The sequence below is a fragment of the Felis catus genome, chromosome C2 (genome assembly GCF_018350175.1).
Source record: "Felis catus isolate Fca126 chromosome C2, F.catus_Fca126_mat1.0, whole genome shotgun sequence".
NCBI classification, from domain to species: Eukaryota; Metazoa; Chordata; class Mammalia; order Carnivora; family Felidae; genus Felis; species Felis catus.
Genome location: NC_058376.1, coordinates 83,668,152 through 83,694,653, shown reverse-complemented (window position 1 = coordinate 83,694,653; position 26,502 = coordinate 83,668,152). Strand labels below are relative to the sequence as shown.

The following is a 26,502-nucleotide window of genomic DNA, read 5'->3' as shown; positions in this document are numbered from 1 at the left end:
AACACCAGCTGTGAGCTGGCCCTGACAATGCACCTCACAGATTAACTCATTTAATCAGTCGGATAATGACAGTAAAGGAATGCACCTTTTCACTAAAATGAACCTCCTCCCACCCACCCCGCCCTCTCACCCCCACAACTAGACCAGACTTGACTGCCAGGAAAACACTTGTAGACCAACAGCTCTGAGAAATCAGTTGCCAGGCTGGTAGGAAGGGCCATCCCACGGGGTCACGCATTTCACTTCTCTTTCTCATTGGCCAGGTCAGAAATAACACAAACCCATTTTCCTTCTTTTACTGGGCCCTGCATGAGAGCAATGGTTAACCCAAACCATAAGACTTAGTATTGAAGTCTTGTCTATAAATTAGCAATGAATAAAAGGCATGTGAAAAGCAGATGGAAGATTTTTTTTAAAGGAGAAATCTAGAATTTTAATAGCAAGAACACTGAAAAATGTCCAATTTCCCACTAGTCAAATAATGCAATTAAAACAATAATAGAATACCTCATTCATCCATAAAATAACTGAGACTCTAACACCCAATCCTGGGGTTTTGTTGGAAAACTAATATATGTACATGACCTTGGGGTGTGAAGCTGGTAGATCCCTTTTAGAAAGTGTTTTCACAATATTTTATCCAGTGATTATTGTGTAGTTACATACCAAACCCTTTATATGCAGCATCTCATTTAATCCTCAAAACAATGCTAAGGGTGATATTGAACTAGATTTGCTCATCCAAGATCAATCAAGGTCATCCAAGCTCATCCAAGGTCAAGCAGAGCCAGAATTTGAACCCATCTCATTCTGAACTCCAAAGCCCAACATCTTAACCATTGCAATACAGAGTTTCAATACACAGTCATGAAAATCTTCATAATCTTTTATTCATTCATCTAATACCTGGAAATTTAGGCCAAGAAAATAGTAAAATTAAAATGTTATACATAAAAAAGGTAGACTGGAAATACTATTTATAAGAGTAAAGAGATGAAAGCATTCATTATATAATTGTGAAAACCATCTCCACAGAAAAAGATTCAAAATATAATATCAAGGACATAAAAACTATATGTGAGGTGAGACTGCAGACAAGTTTAAAAAAAGAAGAAGAAAGTACGTGGTGTATTTGTGCACATGTGTGTGAGCATATGAGAAAAGAATACTTGAAATAGTTGTGTTAGAGTAACGGAATCATATTGTTCTTACCCACTTAGCTTACGTACAGAAAAATATGCTCTGGTAGCCTTTATTTTTTATGCTAATAGGACTTTATTGAAGTACAATTTACATGCAGCACAACGCACAGATCCTCAGTGTACAGTTTCATGTATTCTGATAAATATATACACTCACATAACCATCAAACAGATCAAGATATGGAACATTTCCATCACCCCAAAAGCTTCCTTGTGACCCCTGCCCCAGACCCCACACTGTTGGGAGCTCCACATTCCACAGCCCTCCCTCTCATAAATACATGTGTTAACGACCACATGGGTGGCTCTGTCACTCGTGATCCAGTGCTTGGGGCTGGCAGGGCAGCCCCACACATCTACTCTTTTAACACCACTGGAGACCCAGGGAAATACTTCTCCACATCTCTTGATCTATATCCTCAAAAGGACGTCTGCATCCAATGCTATGACGGTTTGTGGGTTGTGCCACTGCTCGTATCAGGGACAGACGCTGTTTCAGAGTGCTGGGAGGATTGGAGCAGCGGAAGTGCTTAGGTAAGAGAAAAGACAAATTAATGAACATGTCAAATCCTCCCTCTCACATGGTGTGAATGTTGTAGATTCTTATATAATGAAATATCTGCCCAGTCCTACCAATCATCAACCTTCTTTCTCCCTTCTTTAATTTTTTTTTTTTGACGTTTTTATTTATTTTTGAGAGACAGAGCATGAGTGGGGGAGGAGCAGAGAGAGAGGGAGACACAGAATCTGAAGCAGGCTCCAGGCTCTGAGCTGTCAGCACGGAGTCCCCACGCAGGGCTGTAATTCATGAACTGTGAGATCATGACCTGAGCCAAAGTTGGGTGCTTAACTGACTGAGCCACCCAGGGGCCCCCTTCTTTCTTCTTTCTTCTTTCTATTTCATGATGCAAATACATATATTCAAAATGTGAATTCCTTGAATCCAATTACAAAATTTTACTTTGATCACTTTTTTTTAAAAGAGTTCTTTTTTATTAATTAATTAATTATTTGTTTTTACCGTTTTTTTAATTTTATTTTTTGAGAGACAGAGACAGAGTGCTAGTTGGGGAGGGGCAGAGAGAGAGGGATACACAGAATCTGAAGCAGGCTCCAGGCTCTGAGCTGTCAGCGCACAGAGCCCTACATGGGGCTCAAACCTACAAACTGTGAGATCATGACCTGAGCTGAGGTCAGACGCTTAACTGACTAAGCCGCCCCTAGATCACTTTTTTTTTAATTTTTTAACTTATTTTGAGAGAGAGAAAGAGTGGGGGGGGGGGGCAGAAAGAGAGGGAGACACAAATCTGAAGCAGGCTCCAGGCTCTAAGCTACCAGCGCAGAGCCCAAAGTGGGGCTCAAACTCACAAGTGTGAGATCATGACCTGAGCCAAAGTCAGATGCTCAGCTGACTGACCCACCCAGGCGCCCCCTACTTAGATCACATTTTAGATCACTGCTCTCAACAGAGCTCAAATTATGTGAAAATCTCAATTATAACAACAGTGCTTTTGCTAACATAAAGGCAAGAATATATATTTTATGGATTAATTAGTGATTTACAGATTACAGATATCTTCATTACCCATCCAAATTTCATAGGGCCATCAATGCAACACTCAGAAACACAATAATTCAATTTTTTTCATCTTTGCTATTTTCTGAATTTTACTCATACAAAAACCACAGCTTTCTACACATTTTAATTTTGTTCTTATGAGAGTATGTTTATAAGGTAGGTGGGAAAATAAAACATGTTTTATTTAACTGTGGCACGTGGGCCTCCTTTTGTACTCTTGTCCCAGTCTCTGTCGGCAATGCCTGTTTAAAACTACTTTGAAAACTGGTAAGATATTACTAAGCATAGCATTTCTGTTTTTTAATATTTATCCAAATCCCTTTTCTCCTTTTTCTTTCCCTCACAAAGTTGATACATTTTTTTAAAACTCCTTAATTTCTGCTGACATTTCACATCGTACCCTTGTAGGAGACAAGCACTGCAGAGGTGGAAGTTTCTATGTGATCAGTTTCCTTAGCAACAAGAGCTGGAGATGTCATTTCCCCGTAGCCCTTCATAACTAGAGGAGAGGTGAGCCAGGCTCTGCTGCCTGGGGTATTCTGAATAAAAAGCAATCAAGGCCCTGGAGGAAATTCAGAAAATCTGTGAAAATACTTAATCCCTCCTTTTCCCATAAGGCTCTCCTGTTTTACCACTGGGTTTCAAGTACCCCCACCTGCATTTTAATCAATACTCCACCCCCAGCCGTGCTTCTCGAATTATAATCAATATATAAATCACACGGGCTTTAAGACACAGATTCTGATTCAGCAGGCCTAGGGCCAAGCATTTCTAACAAGCTCTCCTGATGCTGCTGATTCAACAGAGAAGCAAGCACAACACTGATTCCAAGGCCTTAGACTATGGTTGGTCCTTTCCTGATGCTTTTGAAAATGCAGGTCAGGAGAAAAAAAGTATTTATTTGGGTTGTTCGCTGTCTGCTTCTCTTATCACTCAATAAAAATAATCATCGCTATGTGTTGAAAGTGTTCTTGAAACTGAGGCCCAGATGGTGCAAATTTTCCCTTCTGTGCTGACTGTGAGGTCTGTACCCTGGGAAAGAAGCCAACCCTGGCTTGAGAACGTGCTTGTTCTCCTTCCAGCACACCTCAAGCCCTGCCCCGTTGCCCGGGATGGGCTCCTTCATGCCTATACCCTCTCGTTCTTGACCCGCTCCTATCCCTGGATTCAGGCAAGTTTACTGTCTGGAAGCAGTGTCTTGGGCAAAACAATACAATACGGTACAATAGGAGGTGAGAAGACGTGATATGAGTAATAATCATTTAACATAGCATTCTTCCAAACGTTTCTCCACTTTCCCTCTAAAGCTCCTAGACAAAAAAAAATCTTAATACAAAGAAATAAAAATGGTAGGATTTGAGAAATTTTAGCAATAGGATGGATAAACAATTTAATTTTTGTTTAAGAAAAACTCCTGGAACCTCTGGCAAAATTTCCTTCCTTCCTCTCTCAATTCATTCATTCATTCATTCATTCATTCATTCATTCAGGTGTGGAAGCACAATTAAAAGAACTGGACTTGCATCCCAGCTCTGACACTACCCAGTCCCTCCATCTTCAGGGTCTCCCTCTGTAAAATGGGAATGAACAAAAATTGGAGGGCTGTTGTGAGGATTAATACTACCATTTATTGAACACTTAACTACTGGGCACTTTGCTACATGTTTTACATACATTTTCTAACTTAACTAATTAAAATCACATGTGAAAACAGTTTGTGTATAAGAGATTCAATAGATGCTAATTAAATTTACCATTCGGTCCTCTGAGCTATATGATCCCAAGGATGCCACAATAGGTTTCTCACAAACACCCATGTTGTTGCCATGCATTGGTGGTTTGCTTTGAATTTCTGCTCATGAACTCCCCTTGTTGACCTTCCTCTTTCACTGTGAAATAAGTCTGATAGAATTTGTTTTGAGTTCAGAAGGACTCAGGAGCAAAACAGAGATTAGAATTAGGTCAAAATATAAATATGTAGAATATGATAAAAGTGGCATTTCACATGAGGACAGGGAGAGATTATTGAACATGTAGTGTCAGGTCAATCTACTAGCCACCAAAAGACATCAAGTTTAGTGACTAAGAGCATCACCTCTGGTACCACAATGCCTAAGTTCAAATCTTGGCTCTGTCATTTACAGTCGATTAATCTTTTTTTATTTTTTTTTTAACGTTTATTTATTTTTGAGACATAGAGAGACAGAGCATGAACAGGGGAGGGTCAGAGAGAGGGAGACACAGAATCTGAAACAGGCTCCAGGCTCTGAGCTGTCAGCACAGAGCCCGACGCGGGGCTTGGACTCACAGACCGCAAGATCATGACCTGAGCCGAAGTCGGCCGCTTAACCCACTGAGCCACCCAGGCTCCCCTACAGTCGATTAATCTTAAGCAAGTTGCTGGACTTCCCTGTGCCTTAATTTCTTGGTCTGAAAATGGGGAAAATTATAATACATCCACCTGATATAACTGTTGTAAGAACGTAGTTAATATAGCTACAGAGCTTTAAAAAATTCCTGGTATATAGTAAGTGCTATGTAAGGTTATTTTCTTATTGTCAAAATGTTTAAGTGTATCCATATTTCATTCTTGCCAAAAGAACAAACTCCAGTCACATTAAATAATGAAACTATAAACTCCAATATGAAGCCCACCCAAATTAAATAATTAAACTATAAAAATACTAGAAGAAAATACAGGAGGGTATTTTTACAATAATGGAATTAGAACAGCTTACCAAAGTATGACAGAAATACCAATAAGAAAAGACTGATAAAGTTAATTTAAAAACTACTTTGGCAGGGCAAACACACCTTGAACAAACTCAAAAAAATAGCAACAAATTGGAAAATTCACAGCACATGTGGTAATAAAGGCTTATCTTCCTAGAACATAAAGAGCAACAGTGGGCTGGCTGGTGCCCCCCTCCCAAGAGATATGGCCATGTCCTAATCCCAGTACCTGTGAACGTTACCTTATGTGGAAAAGGGGTCTTTGCAGATGTGATTAACTTAAGGCTCTTGAGGAAGTGCCTATTTTGAATTATCCGGGTGGGCCCAGAATGCAATCAGATGCATTCTTATAAGAGAGGGAAACAGAGGAGAAGACCAGGTAAAGATGGAAACTGAGATTAGAATCCAGCAGTCACAAGCCAAGACAGGCCTGGAGCCACCAGAGCCTGAAAGAGACAAGAAAATAAATTTTCCCTATAGCCCCTAGAAAGCTACACCTTAATTTTGGACTTCTGGTCTCTAGAACTATGAGATAATAAATTTCTGCTGTTTTAGGCATTAAATCTGTGCTTACTTGTTATAGCAGCCACATGAAACAAGCACAAACTAAAAACAGATAATTCATGGAATAAATACAGCCAATGAATTGATGTAAGACTGCAGTAATGGTCAGAAAGGCCAGTTAGACACTCCCAAAACTTACATTAAGATACTCAAATTTTCATTGCTATCTTGAATCACAGACAGAATAAAATAATTGACAGCTAAAGCATATAGGCAAGCATTTCACAACCTTTTACAGTGGGGATACAAAAAGAAAAGCAACAATGTGTATGTAATGCTGTGAGTTTAGAATCCAGAAATTCTTCATAATCTTCTTTCAAGTTACTTCTTCTCCTCACTGCTAACAAAACCGTAAAGCCCTTATGACTCAACCTTAATACAAAATCAGGGCAATAATTTACACTTGAATTCAAGCCCTGTGGGACTTGTGTGCATGCACAGGCAAGTACCTATGTGTTTTAAGAATGGAAAGCAAAATCTGATTAACAAGTTGTTCGTTCTTAAGTAGCAAATACATAGTACCCCTTGCCTTTCATAACACAGTATATGTATTATATCCTATATAAGTGTATAGTATATAGTATAAGCATGAATTCAGAAAGTATCCTGCAACAATGATGATCTCTATTCTGTAATTCCCCTCTCTTGAAGAAATAGGTTCCAAATATAAGTAAAGAGTAATGAGGGAGACAAAGACAGTTGTTTAATCACTTTTCCTAGCCTGTGATCCAAGGGGAATGAATGTATTATAAACATTTTCACGGCCAAAAAAAAAAAGGGGGGGGGGGTGTAACTATAAAAAAAAAAAAAAGCCCATCCATAAAAGAAGCAGTCTTAGAAACAAGTAGTTGCTTCAGCTCTTAGAGAATGTCTTACTGGCTTCCAAATACGTGTAAGGCGTACTTATACTTAGAAATGCTGTTCCTTCTCACCCAGCCCACTGAAGGGAAGTGTTTTTTTCTTTTTTCTACTCTTAAACCACCAGTCTGTTATTAGTTCATATGTTTTCAGTGAAATCTTAGCATTTCGGATTTAATATTTTTTTTCAGACACTTTTCTTCAGTACCATGAGTTTCATTACCTGGATTTATATTTTCATTTTACAAAAGCAACATATGTTTGTTATTTTTCAAAGTAAAAAATACGGTTCCTCGCAGACGCCCGGAGCGGGCGGTGCCACCCCCTCCCCCGCCAGCGGCTGCCCGGCCCTCCCCCTCGGATGTGGCCGGGGCTTGAGGAGTCAGGGCTGGGGACGCCGCAGACCCGGGACCGGAGCAGCTCGGAGGCGGTGAATAATAGCCCTTCAAGTCTGGAAAAAAAAAAAAAAAAAAAAAAAGGCCTCCAGTAAAACCACAATGCAAAAAAAAAGGGAATGAAACAGAAAGGAAAGAGTAGAAGAGGCAGAGCCTGAAGAATCTGTGGTGGAAAAAGTACTGGACAGACCTGTAATGAATGGGAAGGCGGGGCATTTCCTGCAGTGGAAGGGATTTACAGATACTGACAATACTTGGGAACCTGAAGAAAATTTAGATTGTCCAGAGTTACTTGAAGCATTTCTTTTTTGTTGTTGTTTATTTTTGAGAGAGACAGAGAATGAGTGGGGGAGGGGCAGAGAGAGACACACACAGAATCCGAAGCAGGCTGCAGGCTCCCAGCTATCAGCACAGAGCCTGATGCAGGGCTCAAACACACGAACCCAGAGATCATGACCTGAGCCAAAGTCTGACACTCAACAGACTGAGCCACCCTGGCGCCCCTGAAGCATTTCTTAATTCCCGAAAAGCTGGTAAAGAAAAAGGTGGCACAAAAAGAAAATCTTTATCTGACAGTGAATCTGATGATAGCAAGTCAAAGAAGAAAAGAGATGGTGCTGAGAAACCCAGAGCCTTTACCAGAGGTCTTGATCCTGAACGAATAATTGGTGCCACAGACAGCAGTGCAGAATTAATGTTCCTCATGAAACGGAAAGATTTAGATGACGTCCACTCGGTGCTGGCAAAAGAGGCAAATATGAAGTGTCCTCAAATTGCAATTGCTTTTTATGAAGAGAAACTAAGTTGGCATTCTTACCCAGAAGATGAAGCTCGGTAATTGTTTTCATTGCTTCATATATATATATATATATATATATATATATATATACACACACACACACACACACACACATACATGTATATATAATCTGAAATAAAATATTATATATTTATATATAAATATATAAATATATAAAATAAATAAAATAAATATAAATATAATCTGAAATAAAATAAAAAATACAACTAAACCAAAGCAAGAAAAATAAAACTCCTTATCACTCCTTCACCCCAAATTAAATAAGTATCTCATATATGTATACCTATGCTTTTAAAAGACATATATGCTTTTAAACTAGATTCATACTTACACATTGCATATTACAACCTGATTTTCTTCAGACTATTTGGTCATCTCTCTTCAATATGAATTTTTTGATAAATAGCCATCTACAATATTGTTAATGGCTGATTAATGCATTTTAAAAAGTCCTTTTAGCAAACTTGAGATAGTATTGCAAGTAAATGTTTTCAATGTAAAATTTGTTAGTTAAACCATTATTCCACTGAGAATGAGGATGAATAACAAAACAAAAATAAAAGAAAGGCATCAGTGTTCTCACAGTACCTTGTTTTGCCATATATTCTAGCCTGATGCAACTTCCCAGGAAATGGTGGTAAGCCCTCATCTCTGCCTCTGTGATCCGCACAGAGGTGTAAGGCAAGTATCTGGGGTCTTGCTGCCCACACTTCCTGCACCAGGAGGCCATTGGATCCCAGGACACCGTGCCACTTTGCTCTCTCTTGGTTCCTCTCAGCACTGTACTCACATGAATGTGTTTAATCCCTTCTCTGAGCTAATCTCACTGAAGTTCATTCAAGGTCATTTCATTGCTAAGAGTTTATCCTTTGGATTGGTGAGTGCTCACAGGATTACAGGCCCAATAGTTACTGGATTTACTCATTTGGAGACAAAGGGAAACTGGAGGATGAGGAGGTGGGGTAGAGAGGGAAATCCTAGAGTCAATGAGAATCAATCTTTTTTTTCTTTTTTAGAGGAATCACAATATGAGACATACATCAGGCCACTGGTGTATTATTCCAGGCCACAATCCTCCCCTCCCTCTTTTCCAACCTGTCTAAACTGCAGAGGAATAAAATACAGAGACTTAAAACTGCAGCCAGTAGACGTCACTATCTAGACGGGCAACATGGGTTGGTACAGGAAATGATCAGTGTTCAAGTCCTGAAGGAATGTAGAGTGTGTCCTGAACCACTTCTAAAGATCAGGTGCAAGTACAATATCATGATTCTAAAATGAAGGATGTTTTTTGTCTGTCATGATCTGACTAAGACCTCCCACCTTTACTACCACTTGGAGAAAAGCAAGCTCACCTTTCAGAACTGTGCTATGCCAAGTGTGGTACACTCAGAAAGAGCCTGATTTTTCATAATGTATTTATCTTGGTTCTTCATGCTTAATGTTTCTGTTTAGTAATGTTATGCTCCAAGATTTAAGGAAAGGGCACAATATGAAATATCCAAAAAGTGATAAGTAAATTTATATATAAGCTTCTAATTTTTATTTGTATATTTCAAGATAAAATTTGAGTAAGACTTGCAACTAGCCAAGGAGAAACTGGAAACACTTTTCATAAAAAATAAATAGGAGCACCTCGGTGGCTTAGTAGTTTGAGCATCCAACTCTTGATTTTCACTCAGGTCACGATCTCACGATTGTGGGACCGGGCCCCGAGGAGGGCTCTATACTGAGCATGGAGCCTGCTTGGGATTCTCTCTCTCCCTCTCTCTCTCTGCCCCTCCCCCACTCATATTCATTCTCTCTCTCTCTCTCTCTCTCTCTCTCGCTCTCTCTCTCTCTCTCTCAAATAAACATTTAAAAAGTAAAATTTAAACTAAATAAGTAAATAATAAATATTTATTTTTTAGGGAGAAGGTAAAATTGAATATTATTGAAATACTCAAATCTGAAGTGTACATTTTAATGAGTTTTGACAAATGGATACATCCATGTAACCCACACTCCTTTCAAGATATAGAACATTTCCATCTATAGAAAGTACCTTCATGTCCCTTCCCAGCCAACCCTTGTTCCTAACTGCCAGGCAACCATCAAAGTGATTTTTCAATAAAGACTAGTCCTGCCTTTTTAAAAACTTCATATAATGTAACCATATAGTGTATACTCTTGTGTCTAGGTTCTCTCAGGATAATGCTTTTCAGATTCACCCATGTTGTGTGTATCAGAAGTTCATTTATTTTTATTGCTGAGCTGTATCCTGTCTTATGGATGGTCACAGTTTGTCCATTTTCCTGCTTATAGACATTCAGGTTTTATCCCAATTTGGGCTGCTTTGAACATTCATGTAAAGGTCTTTGTGTAGACACACATTTGCATTTCTCTTGGCTAAATACCTACAAGTGGTATTGCTCAGTCAAAGGAGAGGTGTATATTTAATTTGTAAGAAACTGCCAAACGTCATTGAAATCCAAAAGGCACAGAGAACTCCCTTCAGACGTAACTTGAATCGATCTTCTGCACGACATATCATAGTGAAACTGGCAAAATACAAGGATAAAGAGAAAATTCTGAAAGCAGCAAGGGGTAAACGTGCCCTCACACATAAAGGGAGACCTATAAGACTCGTGACTGATCTCTCTTTTGAAACTTGGCAGGCCAGAAAGAATTGGCACGAGATTTTCAGGGTGCTAGACAGAAAAAATATGCAGCCGAGAATCCTTTATCCAGCAAGTCTGTCATTTAGAATAGAAGGAGAGATAAAGGTCTTCCCAAACAAACAAAAACTGAAGGAATTTGTCACCACTAAACCAGCCCTACAAGAGATCCTAAGGGGGACCCTGTGAGACAAAGTCCCAGAGACATCACTACAAGCATAAAACATACAGACATCACAATGACTCTAAACCCGTATCTTTCTATAATAACACTGAATGTAAATGGATTAAATGCGCCAACCAAAAGACATAGGGTATCAGAATGGATAAAAAAACAAGACCCATCTATTTGCTGTCTACAAGAGACTCATTTTAGACCTGAGGACACCTTTAGATTGAGAGTGAGGGGATGGAGAACTATTTATCATGCGACTGGAAGCCAAAAGAAAGCTGGAGTAGCCATACTTATATCAGACAAACTAGACTTTAAAGTAAAGGCTGTAACAAGAGATGAAGAAGGACATTATATAATAGTTACAGGGTCTATCCATCAGGAAGAGCTAACAATTATAAATGTCTATGCGCCGAATACCGGAGCCCCCAAATATATAAAACAATTACTCATAAACATAAGCAACCTTATTGATAAGAATGTGGTAATTGCAGGGGACTTTAACACCCCACTTACAGAAATGGACAGATCATCTAGACACACGGTCAATAAAGAAACAAGGGCCCTGAATGAGACATTGGATCAGATGGACTTGACAGATATATTTAGAGCTCTGCATCCCAAAGCAACAGAATATACTTTCTTCTCGAGTGCACATGGAACATTCTCCAAGATAGATCATATACTGGGTCACAAAACAGCCCTTCATAAGTTTACAAGAATTGAAATTATACCATGCACACTTTCAGACCACAATGCTATGAAGCTTGAAATCAACCACAGAAAAAAGTCTGGAAAACCTCCAAAAGCATGGAGGTTAAAGAACACCCTACTAATGAATGAGTGGGTCAACCAGGCAATTAGAAAAGAAATTTAAAAATATATGGAAACAAACGAAAATGAAAATACAACAATCCAAACGCTTTGGGACGCAGCGAAGGCAGTCCTGAGAGGAAAATACATTGCAATCCAGGCCTATCTCAAGAAACAAGAAAAATCCCAAATACAAAATCTAACAGCACACCTAAAGGAACTAGAAGCAGAACAGCAAAGGCAGCCTAAACCCAGCAGAAGAAGAGAAATAATAAAGATCAGAGCAGAAATAAACAATATAGAATCTAAAAAAACTGTAGAGCAGATCAACGAAACCAAGAGTTGGTTTTTTGAAAAAATAAACAAAATTGACAAACCTCTAGCCAGGCTTCTCAAAAAGAAAACGGAGATGACCCAAATAGATAAAATCATGAATGAAAATGGAATTATTACAACCAATCCCTCAGAGATACAAACGATTATCAGGGAATACTATGAAAAATTATATGCCAACAAATTGGACAACCTGGAAGAAATGGACAAATTCCTGAACACCCACACTCTTCCAAAACTCAATCAGGAGGAAATAGAAAGCTTGAACAGACCCATAACCAGCGAAGAAATTGAATCGGTTATCAAAAATCTCCCAACAAATAAGAGTCCAGGACCAGATGGCTTCCCAGGGGAGTTCTACCAGACGTTTAAAGCAGAGATAATACCTATCCTTCTCAAGCTATTCCAAGAAATAGAAAGGGAAGGAAAACTTCCAGACTCATTCTATGAAGCCAGTATTACTTTGATTCCTAAACCAGACAGAGACCCAGTAAAAAAAAGAGAACTACAGGCCAATATCCCTGATGAATATGGATGCAAAAATTCTCAATAAGATACTAGCAAATCGAATTCAACAGCATATGAAAAGAATTATTCACCATGATCAAGTGGGATTCATTCCTGGGATGCAGGGCTGGTTCAACATTCACAAATCAATCAACGTGATACATCACATTAACAAAAAAAAAGAGAAGAACCATATGATCCTGTCAATCGATGCAGAAAAGGCCTTTGACAAAATCCAGCACCCTTTCTTAATAAAAACCCTTGAGAAAGTCGGGATAGAAGGAACATACTTAAAGATCATAAAAGCCATTTATGAAAAGCCCACAGCTAACATCATCCTCAACGGGGAAAAACTGAGAGCTTTTTCCCTGAGATCAGGAACACGACAAGGATGCCCACTCTCACCGCTGCTGTTCAACATAGCATCAGCAATCAGACAACAAAAGGAAATCAAAGGCATCAAAATTGGCAAAGATGAAGTCAAGCTTTCGCTTTTTGCAGATGACATGATATTATACATGGAAAATCCGATAGACTCCACCAAAAGTCTGCTAGAACTGATACAGGAATTCAGCAAAGTTGCAGGATACAAAATCAATGTACAGAAATCAGTTGCATTCTTATACACTAACAATGAAGCAACAGAAAGACAAATAAAGAAACTGATCCCATTCACAATTGCACCAAGAAGCATAAAATACCTAGGAATAAATCTAACCACAGTTGTAAAGGATCTGTATGCTGAAAACTATAGAAAGCTTATGAAGGAAATTGAAGATTTAAAGAAATGGAAAGACATTCCCTGCTCATGGATTGGAAAAATAAATATTGTCAAAATGTCAATACTACCCAAAGCTATCTACACATTCAGTGCAATCCCAATCAAAAGTGCACCAGCATTCTTCTCGAAACTAGAACAAGCAATCCTAAAATTCATATGGAACCACAAAAGGCCCCGAATAGCCAAAGGAATTTTGAAGAAGACCAAAGCAGGAGGCATCACAATCCCAGACTTTAGCCTCTACTACAAAGCTGTCATCATCAAGACAGCATGGTATTGGCACAAAAACAGACACATAGACCAATGGAATAGAATAGAAACCCCAGAACTAGACCCACAAACGTATGGCCAACTCATCTTTGACAAAGCAGGAAAGAACATCCAATGGAAAAAAGACAGCCTCTTTAACAAATGGTGCTGGGAGAACTGGACAGCAACATGCAGAAGGTTGAAACTAGACCACTTTCTCACACCATTCACAAAAATAAACTCAAAATGGATAAAGAACCTAAATGTGAGACAGGAAACCATCAAAACCTTAGAGGAGAAAGCAGGAAAAGACCTCTCTGACCTCAGCCGTAGCAATCTCTTACTCGACACATCCCCAAAGGCAAGGGAATTAAAAGCAAAAGTGAATTACTGGGACCTTATGAAGATAAAAAGCTTCTGCACAGCAAAGGAAACAACCAACAAAACTAAAAGGCAACCAACGGAATGGGAAAAGATATTCGCAAATGACATATCGGACAAAGGGCTAGTATCCAAAAATCTATAAAGAGCTCACCAAACTCCACACCCAAAAAACAAATAACCCAGTGAAGAAATGGGCAGAAAACATGAATAGACACTTCTCTAAAGAAGACATCCGGATGGCCAACAGGCACATGAAAAGATGTTCAGCGTCGCTCCTTATCAGGGAAATACAAATCAAAACCACACTCAGGTATCACCTCACGCCAGTCAGAGTGGCCAAAATGAACAAATCAGGAGACTATAGATGCTGGAGAGGATGTGGAGAAACGGGAACCCTCTTGCACTGTTGGTGGGAATGCAAATTGGTGCAGCCGCTCTGGAAAGCAGTGTGGAGGTTCCTCAGAAAATTAAAAATAGACCTACCCTATGACCCAGCAATAGCACTGCTAGGAATTTACCCAAGGGATACAGGAGTACTGATGCATAGGGCCACTTGTACCCCAATGTTCATAGCAGCACTCTCAACAATAGCCAAATTATGGAAAGAGCCTAAATGTCCATCAACTGATGAATGGATAAAGAAATCGTGGTTTATATACACAATGGAATATTACGTGGCAATGAGAAAAAATGAAATATGGCCTTTTGTAGCAACGTGGATGGAACTGGAGAGTGTGATGCTAAGTGAAATAAGCCATACAGAGAAAGACAGATACCATATGGTTTCACTCTTACGTGGATCCTGAGAAACTTAACAGGAACCCATGGGGGAGGGGAAGGAAAAAAAAAAAAAAGAGGTTAGAGTGGGAGAGAGCCAAAGCATAAGAGACTGTTAAAAACTGAGAACAAACTGAGGGTTGATGGGGGGTGGGAGGGAGGAGAGGGTGGGTGATGGGTATTGAGGAGGGCACCTTTTGGGATGAGCACTGGGTGTTGTATGGAAACCAATTTGTCAATAAATTTCATATAAAAAAAAAAAAAAAGAAACTGCCAAACGTTTTCCTGAATTGGTTATACCAGAAAGTCCCTTAAGATTAGAGGCTGCTCTGTTTAATAATCCTCTGTGCCAATTCTTTATTAGTGTTAACTGCATGTGAAGTACTTTAAGAAAAATACCTAAAAATTAAGAGGAAGAAATGTAATATAATTTGAGATGCTAAAACTTATGAAAGCTCTTTTTTTTTTCTCCACCATTAGGTATTGTGAATATATTAACTCCAATTAAACACCAAGTCTGAAAGTCCTAATTACAGGGCAGCAAACAAGGCAATTTTTAAGCAACAGTTTGTTGTATATAGCCAAATTTCCCTCCAAAATGGTTGTGCCAGTTTATATTCCCACCAACAATATAGAAAGTGCCTGAGTCACCATATGGAGGCTCTTTCTCCTACTACATTAACTTTTTTACCCATTCATTCAGTTATGAATAGCCATGAATGCTTGGCTAGCATCACAACACCTACGAACATAAGAGCTATCTTTGTTAACCACATAAATCCACAATGGCAGTGTAAATGCAATTGCACACACCCAGCAATGACCTTAATTATATTTTTTGCAGTTTACAGAACTCTAGGGAGAGGGTAGACTGTAAAATCTTGGAAATTTTCTTTATTACATTTGAATCTCTTATATGAACAAGCTGTACAGATCTTACAAATCCTATATTCCATGCACTGACCTTTATCATTTCACCAAGATCAAATATCCAAGAAAGGGCTACATTTTCTTTATTTTGAACAACAGATTCTGAAATAACTGGGTACTAGGTAACTCTTAGAAAAAAGCTGATTATTTCAATAGTAATAGCAATGGGAGATGAATATTTTCCCCCATCTCCTCCCCCAACCCCCCAGCAAGAAACTACTATTATAGGTAGGGGGGGGGGAAGTGCTTTTTTAGCTCTTCTAGAGGCGCCTGGGTGACTCAGTCGGTTAAGTATCTGACTTTGGCTCAGGTCATGATGTCACAGTTTGTGGGTTCAAGTCCCACATTGGGCTCTGTGCTGACAGCTCAGAGCCTGGAGCCTGCTTTGGATTGTCTCCCTGTCTCATCCTCTCTCTCTCTCTCTCTCTCTCTCTCTCCAAATAAACATTGAAAATATATTTAAAATAGTAATAATATTAATAATAATAATAATAATAATATCACCAAAAAGGGCTAACAATTACATTGCAGCTATTGTGCCATGCACTTAACATGCATTACTTCAAAATCCTATACCAGAAGTTCTCTCATTACCCCATTTGACATATGAGGAAGCAGATGATTCCAAATGCTGATAAAGAGATCTGGTAAAATCAAGAACCCCCACACTCTGTTGATGCATCACTAAAATAGTATAAATTTCCCAGAAGGTAATTTGACCAAAATGTATTTTAAAACTCAATACTCATACTCATACTATTATTGATCCAATAATAACATTTGCTAGAACTCTATGCTTTAAAAAAAATCTGGAATGTGTGAAATGTGTGCAAAGATTTCTGAACAAAGATGCTCCTTGGGGCTCCTGGGTGGTTTAGTCGGTTAAGCACTGGACTCTTGAATTCGGCTCATGTCATGATCTCCCGGTTCCTGAGTTGGAGACCCACGTGGGCCCGTGCTGACAGTGTGGAGCCTGCTTGGGTTTCTTTCTCTCTCCCTCTCTATCTGCTCCTCCCCTGCTAGTGCACACACTATCTCAAAATAAATACATAAACTTAAAAAAAAAAAAGATTCTTCTTGCATTTTTGAAAAAATAACACCGACAAACTGGAAACAACCTATCTGACCAACACTAGGGCAATATTTAAAAATAGGGGCGCCTGGGTGGCGCACTCGGTTGAGCGTCCGACTTCGGCCAGGTCACGATCTCGCGGTCCGTGAGTTCGAGCCCCGCGTCAGACTCTGGGCTGATGGCTTGGAGCCTGGAGCCTGTTTCCAATTCTGTGTCTCCCTCTCTCTCTGCCCCTCCCCCGTTCATGCTCTGTCTCTCTCTGTCCCAAAAATAAATAAACGTTGAAAAAAAAAATGTAATATAATTTAGTTTAATTTGTAGTATAGCTTTAAAAAGCAGAATAGAATTTATATAATTACATAAATAATATGTATGAGATATATCAAGAGAGATAGATCATATCATGTAAAATGATACAAATTGCCAAAGGAATGTGAAAATGCCAAAGGAAAAAACCTAGAACATATGCTCAAAGAGTAACTGTGACTGTAACTAGGAGATGGAATTGTTGATTTTCTTCTTTGTACTTTTCTGTCTTTTCCAAATATTATGCAACAAGCATGTATTTGTTTTCTGTATTTTTCTGTTTGGTAATGCTTTTTAAAATTTATTCTTAAACTGGTATACAGTATAATCCTCTCTTGTTAGCATACAGTTCTAAGTTTTGACAAATGCATGGAGTCATTTAACCTTCACCACAATCAGGATGGGGAATAGTTGCATCATCCCCTGTAATCATGGCACCTCCTCCCCACCCTTAACCCCGGGCGACCACCCCATCCTAATTTACCTTTTCCAAATGCCATATAAATGAAATAATTTAGTATGTACCTTTTTAGTCTGGTGTCTTTCTTTAGCATATGTATTTCAGATTTATTCATGCTGTTGTGTGTATCAATAATTTATTTCTTTTCATTGTTGAAGATTCCATTGTACAGATGTGCCACAAGTTGTTTATCCATTCCTCAGGGGAGAGACATTTGGGTTGTTTCCACTTTTTAGTGATTAGAATTAGGCTGCTATAAGCATTTACACACAGATTCTTGTATGACCGTGTTTTCATTTCTCTTGGGGTAGGACTACAGGACTGTACAGTAAGTATATGTTTAATTTTATGAGAAACTGCCAACTGTTTTCTAAGTGGCCCTACCATTTTCCATTCCCACCAACATACTGTGTGGGAGATACAGACCCTTCTCATCCTCACTGGGACTTGGTATTGCCATTTTTTTAACTACTGTAATAAGTTTGCAACTTCCATGATGTTGAGCATATTTTCATGTGCTTATTTTCATCTGTGCTTCATCTTTGGGAAAGTATCCATTCAACTTTTTTTAATTCATTTTTAAGTTGGGTTGTTTGGTTTTCATTTAATGTTGAGTTTGAGAGTTCTTTACGTATTCTGGATAGAAGTCTTTTGTCAGATATATGATTCACAGAATTTTTTCCCTGAATGTTTTGTTTTCATTCTCTTAACAGTGTTTTTCTCAGAGCAAATACTTTTAATTTTGATGAAGTCCAATTCATCAAATTTTTCTTTTATGAGTTGTACTTTTGATGTCAACCTAAAAACTCTTTGTCCAACCAAGAACACAAAGACTTTCTCCTATGTTTTCTAACAGATTTCTCATTAGGTTTTACATTTAGGTACATGGTCCACTTTGAGTTAATTTGTGTATATGGGGTGAGGTATATGTCAAGGTTCATTTTTTTTGTATATGGATGTGCAATTGTTCCAGCACCTTTTGTTGAAATTGCCTTTACACTTTATTCCACTGAATTGCCTTCATGCTTTTGTCTAAAACCAATTGACCATATTTGTGTGGAACTATTTCTGGGTTGCTTATTCTGTTCCAGTGATTCTTTTTTCTATCCTTTTACCAACACCACATCATCTTGCTTACTTTGCTTGATAGTAAATTTTGAAATTAGGTAGTGTGAGTCCTCCTCTTTGTTCTTTTTTCAAAAGATTTACTATTATAATTCTCGTTGCCTACCGCAGTACCTTTTGCTGATTGTAAATTTTAGAATCTGTGATTGATTTCTACAAAAACAAACTTGATAGACTTAGGACTGGAGTTGTGTTTAATTTATAGATCAATTTGGAGAGGACTGACATCTGAATATTGACTCTTCTAAACCTTAAACACAGACTATGTATTATTTTTATAAACAGTTTTTAAAGCCCTTTTGAAAACCACATAATGTTCATTTTCACTCATTTATTCTGCTTCTTTTTTAGACTATACCACAAAGCCATAGGAAATGATGAACATTATCTTTCTCTTTAAATTCTGGTTTGGTTTTCCCCAGGTGCTCAGGGAGAAAATGCTCATGTCACACCTGAAGGGCAAATCACATTTTAATAGTGGAATTTTCCTTCTCTTCTCTGCACTACTTTACGGCCTGAGGGATTTTTCTTCCTTTGTAAGCAAAGCTTCTTTGGGTTACTGAAGGGATAGATACTGCAGTGGAAGCAAAATGGAATGAAAAGTAGAGGGCTTGGGTAAGGGAGCTCAGGAGGACCATCTTTCTAGTCTAGTTTAGTCTAGTCTAGTCTAGTCATCTTTCTAGCTCTGCACCAGAGCTTTCGCACCACTGAGGAAGCAAAAAAGAGAAAAGAGAAGGAAGCTATGGAGGAGGGAAGGAGCCAGTGAAATGGTGACTCAAAGGACCTGTGAAACCTCTAGGAGCTGGGGTGGCAAGAGGACATTTTAAAAACAGTGATGCCTGCAGCTCCATGTCAAAGTGTCTGTTTGTCTAGACCATAAACATCTCCTCTCCCATCTTCAGAAAATTCTTCTGATCTTCTGTGTACATGACTTTTGAAATATTGAGGGAGAATTGAGTTCCACAACTAAATCAACCAAATGCAAAAGCAAAGCAGCAAATGTGGAAGAAAAAGAAGCAGAGAGGCTGGAAAGCCACAAGAGAAGCCCAATGAGAAGAGAGAGAAACTGGAGCTTACAGCTGAATATCTGCCTCCCTTATTAAACTGTAAACTCCAGGAGGACATCTTTCATTCCTCCCAGACCCCAGTACATCTGGGGAGCAGCAACAGGGCTGCAGCAGTGGAAGCGACAGGTTTCTGACCCTCACAGGGGTCATGGCTGCTCCTTCACACACCGTCCCCAGCACCTGGCCTACTGCCCGGCAGTGGAGGCCTCAGTAAATGTGGTTAGTCTCAAACTGGGGCTTAAATAAAGAGAAACTGGCAGAAACTTCCCCTCAGTGACTGAATTAATTCTAGCCTCCTTGGGTAGAGAAAGAGAAAGGGGCTAAAATGAACTTAAATTGATCTGATAACAGATAAAAACAAACAAGACACACAAACCAAAACCTGGGCTGACCATCATCTGGGCTTAGATAACTGGACAAAGAAATCCAGAAGTAACTCTTCTAGACCGGGTAAGACCAACATGCTCAAGCATTTGGGGCACCTGTAGTTTGTGCACCTGTGTTTGCTTTCTGCTTGAATCTCCCTCATAGGAAAGTCCTCTAAACACAGGGACTTTTTTATACTAAATAAAAATGCCATTGTGACTGAGGGTTATAACTTTATTAGGCTTTTTTTCCCCTAAAGCTCTGGTGGTTAGCTTAGGAAGAGCAAGTAGACAGCACTCCTAAAAATGTCTTTCTTTACAAAGACCTATTCCTGTCTAAGTGCTTTATTTATTTTTGCTTGTTACTTTTGCTTGCTTAAAGACTGTAAAATAAATCCTCATATTTATTATTATTATTATTATTATTATTATTATTATTATTATTTTCATTTTAGAGGAAGAGAGAGTGCACAAACAGGGGACAGGGGCAGAGAGAGAGAGAGAGAGACAGAGAGAGACAGAGAGACAGAGAGAGAGATCTTATGCAGACTCCACAGTCAGCACAAAGCTGGATGTGGGGCTCAATCCCACAACCCTGGGATCATGACCTGAGCTGAGATCAAGAGTCAGATGCTCAACCGACTGAGCCAACCAGATGTCCCTAAATCCTCACATTTTAAATGACAGTTTTTCTTTGCAAGAAAGTGACTATTAATAAATGAACACTTCAAGTGGCTGGTAAAATACTTACACTCAGGTGACTAATGCTTTAAGCTTCCATTAGGTTTTTCAAAAGATTTTTAAAACTAATAACAAATTTATCATTTACTTGTTTATATTCCCTTCTGTAATGAGAAATTAAATCGAGTATGAGAACTCACAGGACTTGAAGCCAGCCAAACTTGACTTTTAATTCCACTCAGTATGACCTTGGGCAAGTTTCCTAATCTATTTAAGCCTCAAATTTCTCCTCCATAAAAAATGACTGTACTTGTAACTAAATTTAATTAAATCAACACTGTATAAAGCACAATATGTGACATTGAACAGACAGAAAATAAATGGTAGCTATGATAACATCACTCTTAATATTATTTCCATATCCTCTAGCCTCTACAATCCCTAGAGAAGGATCTAAATGAAGAAGGAAAAAAAGTGAGACACCAGACATAGATCTGCCTTCTAGCTTGAGGTCATTCCTTCTTTCAAGGTAACACTTAAAGCTTCTTAGTTGTCTGGGAGAGGTCCACTAACCAGGGAGGTCTGAGCAGAGAATGGAATAAACAGGACAACCAACACAGGAAGACCAACACAGTTGCCAAAAGTGGTCATTCCCCTTATTCTGCCCAATGAGAAAGCTTTCCCCTCTCCACGTACCTAAATCCTCTCCTTTCCTCAAACACAGCTCAAATCATACATCTAATATACAGCTTTCTTGAATTGCTGAAGCTCACAACTTCAGCCCCCTAACAGCTCATGGTCTGTAGATCTAGCACAAAGCTTTGCTCATGGTGGGCACTCTCCAAAAATCTGTTCATTGACCGGTTGGTATCCTGACATAGCTGTGGTGTGTAAGCACCATAGTGACCACATAGTCAATGAGCCTTGGAGTATACCCCAAAGAAAGAAGCAGCACACTGCACACAGGGAATGGTTTCTATTTTGTCCAGGGCTAGCTCTTAAAACTGCCCAAAGAATTCACACTCTTACTGATTCTAAAGGTTGAAAGCATAAAGCCTGCACCTTCCAAGTTACTACACTTGTTCTGATAGGTGACTGCACAGTTTAAAGACCTCTACTCTGCGGACTTCCTCCCCATCCCAAGACCAAACCAAATTCTAAACCCACAGTTGACATGATCAGAAATGCCTAAGTTTCCTCTGAGCTGGTCCAATCGGGCTCTCTAGAGAAAGAATTTGTACAGAGAGACCCAGAGACTGAGAGTCAGTTAGTGATTGTCCCTAGATCGGGAAAGGGATATGGTTTGGGTGGCCATGTTGGGTTCATACTCACCGATAAAAAAATAGGGGGCCAGTCTGCAGTGATGAGCAGAAGAACGTTGCAGACACCAGAGAGAAGCAGAGACCAGAGACTAGAGGACATCTGGGAGAGAACAGCCACCTCAGCTCTTGACTGTACATCTTGCTGAGGAGGCCCAGTGAAGCTTCCTGCTCTGAGGTTCCCATACTCCACAGCCTAAAGAGTGTGGAGCACTTGAGAACTAGTGGTCAGGAACTCAAATTCTGGAGCCAAATCTGCCTGGGTTCAAAGCCTGACCTTGCCACTACTAGCAGGGTGCTACAAAACAAACTATTTTGTCATTTGTTAACAGCAATGTGTTAAATTCCAAAATCTCTAAAGTTTATTATAATCATCATTGCCTGCTAGTAAGAAGTACTTGAATTCAGTAAGTCTATGATAATGAGATAGCCTTCCTTTTTAGACTCATTAAAATCAATCAATTCCTCCCTCTTGAAACAAGCAGAAAAAGAACCTACATCCATTTGGGAAGAGCTACTCCATGGTGCCAGACTAGGCTCAAAGCCTCCCTGGCTGAGCCATACTCACTAACATCTAAAGGGAAGCAGATGTGACAATAGCCTTACCCTTCAGGAAAAGTTCCAAGATAAGCAGGGCCATTTCCATTTTGATCCTCAATGATTTCAGCTATCCTGGCAGAGATTTTTTTCCACTAGCTATATTAATTAAGTATAATTCAGCAGAAATTTCAGTCTATTTAGCATTTTTTAAAAATAGGAAACACAGACGTGCCTTGTAGCACAAAGGTAGGCCCTTGGCCATAGCAGGCCAAGGGAGTCCCTGTTAGGGGGGCAGGCATCCAATGACTGTGCCTAACATCCATGACTCTCTGGCATGAGAGATCCCTATGCTTAGCTGGTTCCTGGATAACAGGTGGGAGGAAGCATTTTCATCTAGTTGAGCACTCTTTTTTTTTTTTTAATTTTTTTTTCAACGTTTTTTATTTATTTTTGGGACAGAGCGAGACAGAGCATGAACGGGGGAGGGGCAGAGAGAGAGGGAGACACAGAATCGGAAACAGGCTCCAGGCTCTGGGCCATCAGCCCAGAGCCGGACGCGAGGCTCGAACCCACGGACCGTGAGATCGTGACCTGGCTGAAGTCGGACGCTTAACCGACTGCACCACCCAGGCGCCCCAAGTTGAGCACTCTTAAACATGAACTACAGTTTTTTAACATTCAAGATCCCCAACACCTGGCAAAACACAAAGAAAACATTTTGAGACCCATTTTACTAATATGGCTTGCAAAGTTCCTAGTACCTTGCCTATAACAACACTGTAATGGAAAGAAGCTGTGTAAATGAAGCATATTTTCCCTGTGAAATACACACAAGGTAAAAAAAAAAAAAAAAAAAAAAAAAAAAAAAAAAAACCCAAGGAGACATTCTGCTTTCCCCTGGAACCCACAATGATGGGAAAGAGGCTCACTCTCACCCTAACAACAAGAAAAAGATAAACTACAAAACTATAACCTGTCCAGAACCTATATAAACAAATAAAAAGAAATCACCTAAGGGGTGCCTGGGTGGCTCTGTTGGTTAAGCACCTGCCTTCGGCTCAGGTCATGATCTCACGGTTGGTGGGTTCCAGCCCTGTGTGGAGAGCTCTGTGCTGACAGCTCAGAGCCTAGAGCCTGCTTTGGATTTTGTGTCTTCCTGTCTCTCTGCCCCTCCCCTGCTCGCTCGCTCTCTCACGCTCACTCTCTATCTCTCAAAAATAAATAAACGTTGAAAATTTTAAAAAAAGAAAGAAATCACCTTAAAGTTTTAAACAAATTGTGAAAGGCTTAAGTATGGCCACCATAAGCCAGAATGCAAGGGGAGCTCCCAACTACCTTCAGGCTCTTCTCCCTAGACTGAGTATAGGGTAGGAGACTGGAGAGAGTCGGGGGGCAGACCAGGAGGAGGGGAGGTGCCCAGGAAAAGCACATTTCTCCCTATGAACAAAAGCCTTCAGATGCTGAGGGAAAGCAGCTAACCCTTTAACTGGACTCCAGGGCACAAGTGAAGCTTGTGCTTGGACACTGCAGCTTGGATAAGATTAAAAGAAAACAAATAAACACCCCTACTCCTGGGGGAGGCATAGAAAACTCTCTCAAAGAAGATCTGCCAAAAAATCTGGTTCAAATTATTTTAAAGCACTTGCAAACACACCCCAGATCTGATGCTTCATGTGAATTTATCCCATCTCTACAGTAATGATAAAATATTGAACACTGGCCCCCAACCACGAAATGGTTTCACCATCTCCAAAGTGCACTGTGTGAGAGGCATGCTCAGGACACCCCAGGCTAATTCCAAAGAAAGAATTAAGGGCAGTAGCTGATTCTCAGCAGGAACATAGATTATTCCACACTCATTCAAGGCAGCCTTTCACAATTCCCGCTGCTGCCCCAGTAAAGGCCCAGAGTCCAGAGGCCTTCTCATGTCCTCTGCCACCCCTGACTCACTTCCTCTGCCATGCTGGCCCCACTGCTTCATCCTGCAGGCATTTAAGCCATCCTTTTTTCAGACCTGTGCCCTACAGAGCAAGCATGCACTGCTCATGCTGCATTCTCTACTAAGTATGAGAGGACTACTGGTAGAATATTCCTCTTGACTAGATTGGAGGGACAATAAAATACTCATTTTCATGCTTCTCTTGCTAGTCCATAAGGCAAACAAGTGAAGTTATTCTATACTCACAGTCTCTTTTGCTATAGTCCTCAAAGGATTTCTTTTTAACCACTTTCCACTATATAGTATCATTCCAACTTGTAAAATAAGCAGAGGGACTGGCATAATTATCACCCTATGTTAGCGATGAGGAAATTCAGGGAATAAAGAAAGTCTTTCCATTCAATTAAACATGCGATTCTCGATCTCCTATACTGTGTTTAATTTAGCCTACAAGGCCATAAAGCAATATTAGTTGGGATTTCTACCCTTAGGTAAGACACAGTCATGTTATTAAAAAAGACGTTAGAACACATTCAACTAACAACCAATGTATCAGTATTTGGAAAAGAGAAAGAAAAATCAAGCTAGACTGAAATCAAATGCTCAAAAACGTCTATGAGATGAACACCAACTATTATAGGTGTTCAGAAAAGGGAGGGAGGCTGGGCCTGCTTGGCCCATTCTAAAAGGGTTCGTAGGGAGGCCAGATTTCAGGTTAAACCCCAGAGATTAAGATAGGCAGGCAGAGTGTCGCTAGTGAAAGGAACTACAAATGGGTCCTACACAGAAGAAAGTGGGACCAAGGGAGGCTGGCAGGGCGCGTGGGCAAAACAGGGTGCTTTCCAACCCATTCAAATAGAGCAAACAAAAGAAAGAGCTTTTTCATGAACAGTGCTGGGTACTGAGCTAAACCTAAGGATAGAAAGATGAATCACACATCTCCCTGCCTTCAGAGAGCAGACAATGGGGTGGTAAGGCAGAAACCCTTCCCCAGTACCAAATTAACATAAATATCCAGGCTTTTTAAAATTATTTTCAAGCGGTAGTAAAAATTTGTGCCTTGATATAATAGAACATTGGCTTTGAAATCAGATCTCAGCTCAAATCCTGATATCTACCACTTGGTAGCACTATAGCTTTAAGCATGCTACTGAACTTGATTTTTTTTATTCTTAGTTTTGTCATCTTTCAAAATGAGAGTAATAACACCTACTTTTCAGAGTTGTAAAGATACAAAGGCATATGGAAAGGCCTAGCATTCAATAAATGTTACCCACCAATATTCCTAAATGGTAAAAGTTTAAACACTTATGCTTCTTCTTAGACTTTCTAGTTTCTTTTTTCTTTTTTTTTTTTTTAAACTTTGAGTTAATTAACATACAGCGCAGTATTGGTTTCAGGAGTAGAATTCAGTGATTCCTCAGTTACACACAACACCCAGTGCTCATCACAACAAGTGCCCTCCTTAACACCCATCACCCGTCTAGCCCATCTCCCACCCACCTCCCTCCATCAACCCTCAGTTTGTTCTCTATTGTTAAGAGTCTCTTGTGGTTTGTTGCCTTCTCTTGCCTTTTCCCCACCTTCTCATACATTCATCTGTTTTTTTTCTTAAATTCCACATGAGTGAAAACATATTTGTCTTTCTCTGATTAACTTATTTCACTTAGCATAATACATTGTAGCTCTATCCACATCATTGCAAGTGGCAAGATTTCATTCTTCTTGATGCCTGAGTAATATTCCATTGTACACAGGGCTGCCTGGGTGGCTCAGTTGGGTAAGTGTCTGACTCTTGATTTTGGCTCAGGTCATGATCTCATGGTTCATGAGTTTGAGCCCCACGCCAGGCTCTGTGCTGACAGCTCAGGAGC

General features: G+C 39.6%; 3 protein-coding genes across 4 annotated transcripts in view; 1 reads left to right on the top strand and 2 right to left on the bottom strand.

Moving 5' to 3' along the window:
- Positions 1–26,502, bottom strand: part of MCF2L2 (MCF.2 cell line derived transforming sequence-like 2) — a 270,244-nt gene that overhangs the window by 232,816 nt on the left and 10,926 nt on the right. The window lies entirely within an intron of this gene.
- Positions 872–26,502, bottom strand: part of KLHL6 (kelch like family member 6) — a 217,883-nt gene continuing 192,252 nt past the window's right edge. Inside the window, exon 10 of the transcript XR_006585214.1 lies at positions 872–1,731. The gene's annotated coding sequence lies outside the window, so the exon portion shown is untranslated. The remainder of the gene's footprint in view (positions 1,732–26,502) is intronic.
- LOC101096162 (heterochromatin protein 1-like) lies at positions 3,569–8,182 on the top strand. The gene is made up of 4 exons (XM_045036442.1): positions 3,569–3,659; positions 3,864–4,013; positions 7,236–7,385; positions 7,757–8,182. Exons 1-4 carry the CDS (start codon positions 3,569–3,571, stop codon positions 8,167–8,169), a joined length of 804 nt encoding a protein of 267 aa, XP_044892377.1. The 3' UTR covers positions 8,170–8,182.

Coding starts and splice junctions, on each gene's coding strand:
- LOC101096162 (XM_045036442.1), top strand. CDS start 3,569: ATGCTGCTGATTCAACAGAGAAGCAAGCACAACACTGATTCCAAGGCC. Junction 4,014..7,235: donor ACAATACGGTACAATAGGAG/GTGAGAAGACGT, acceptor GGTTCCTCGCAG/ACGCCCGGAGCGGGCGGTGC. Junction 7,386..7,756: donor GGTGAATAATAGCCCTTCAA/GTCTGGAAAAAA, acceptor GAGCCTGATGCA/GGGCTCAAACACACGAACCC.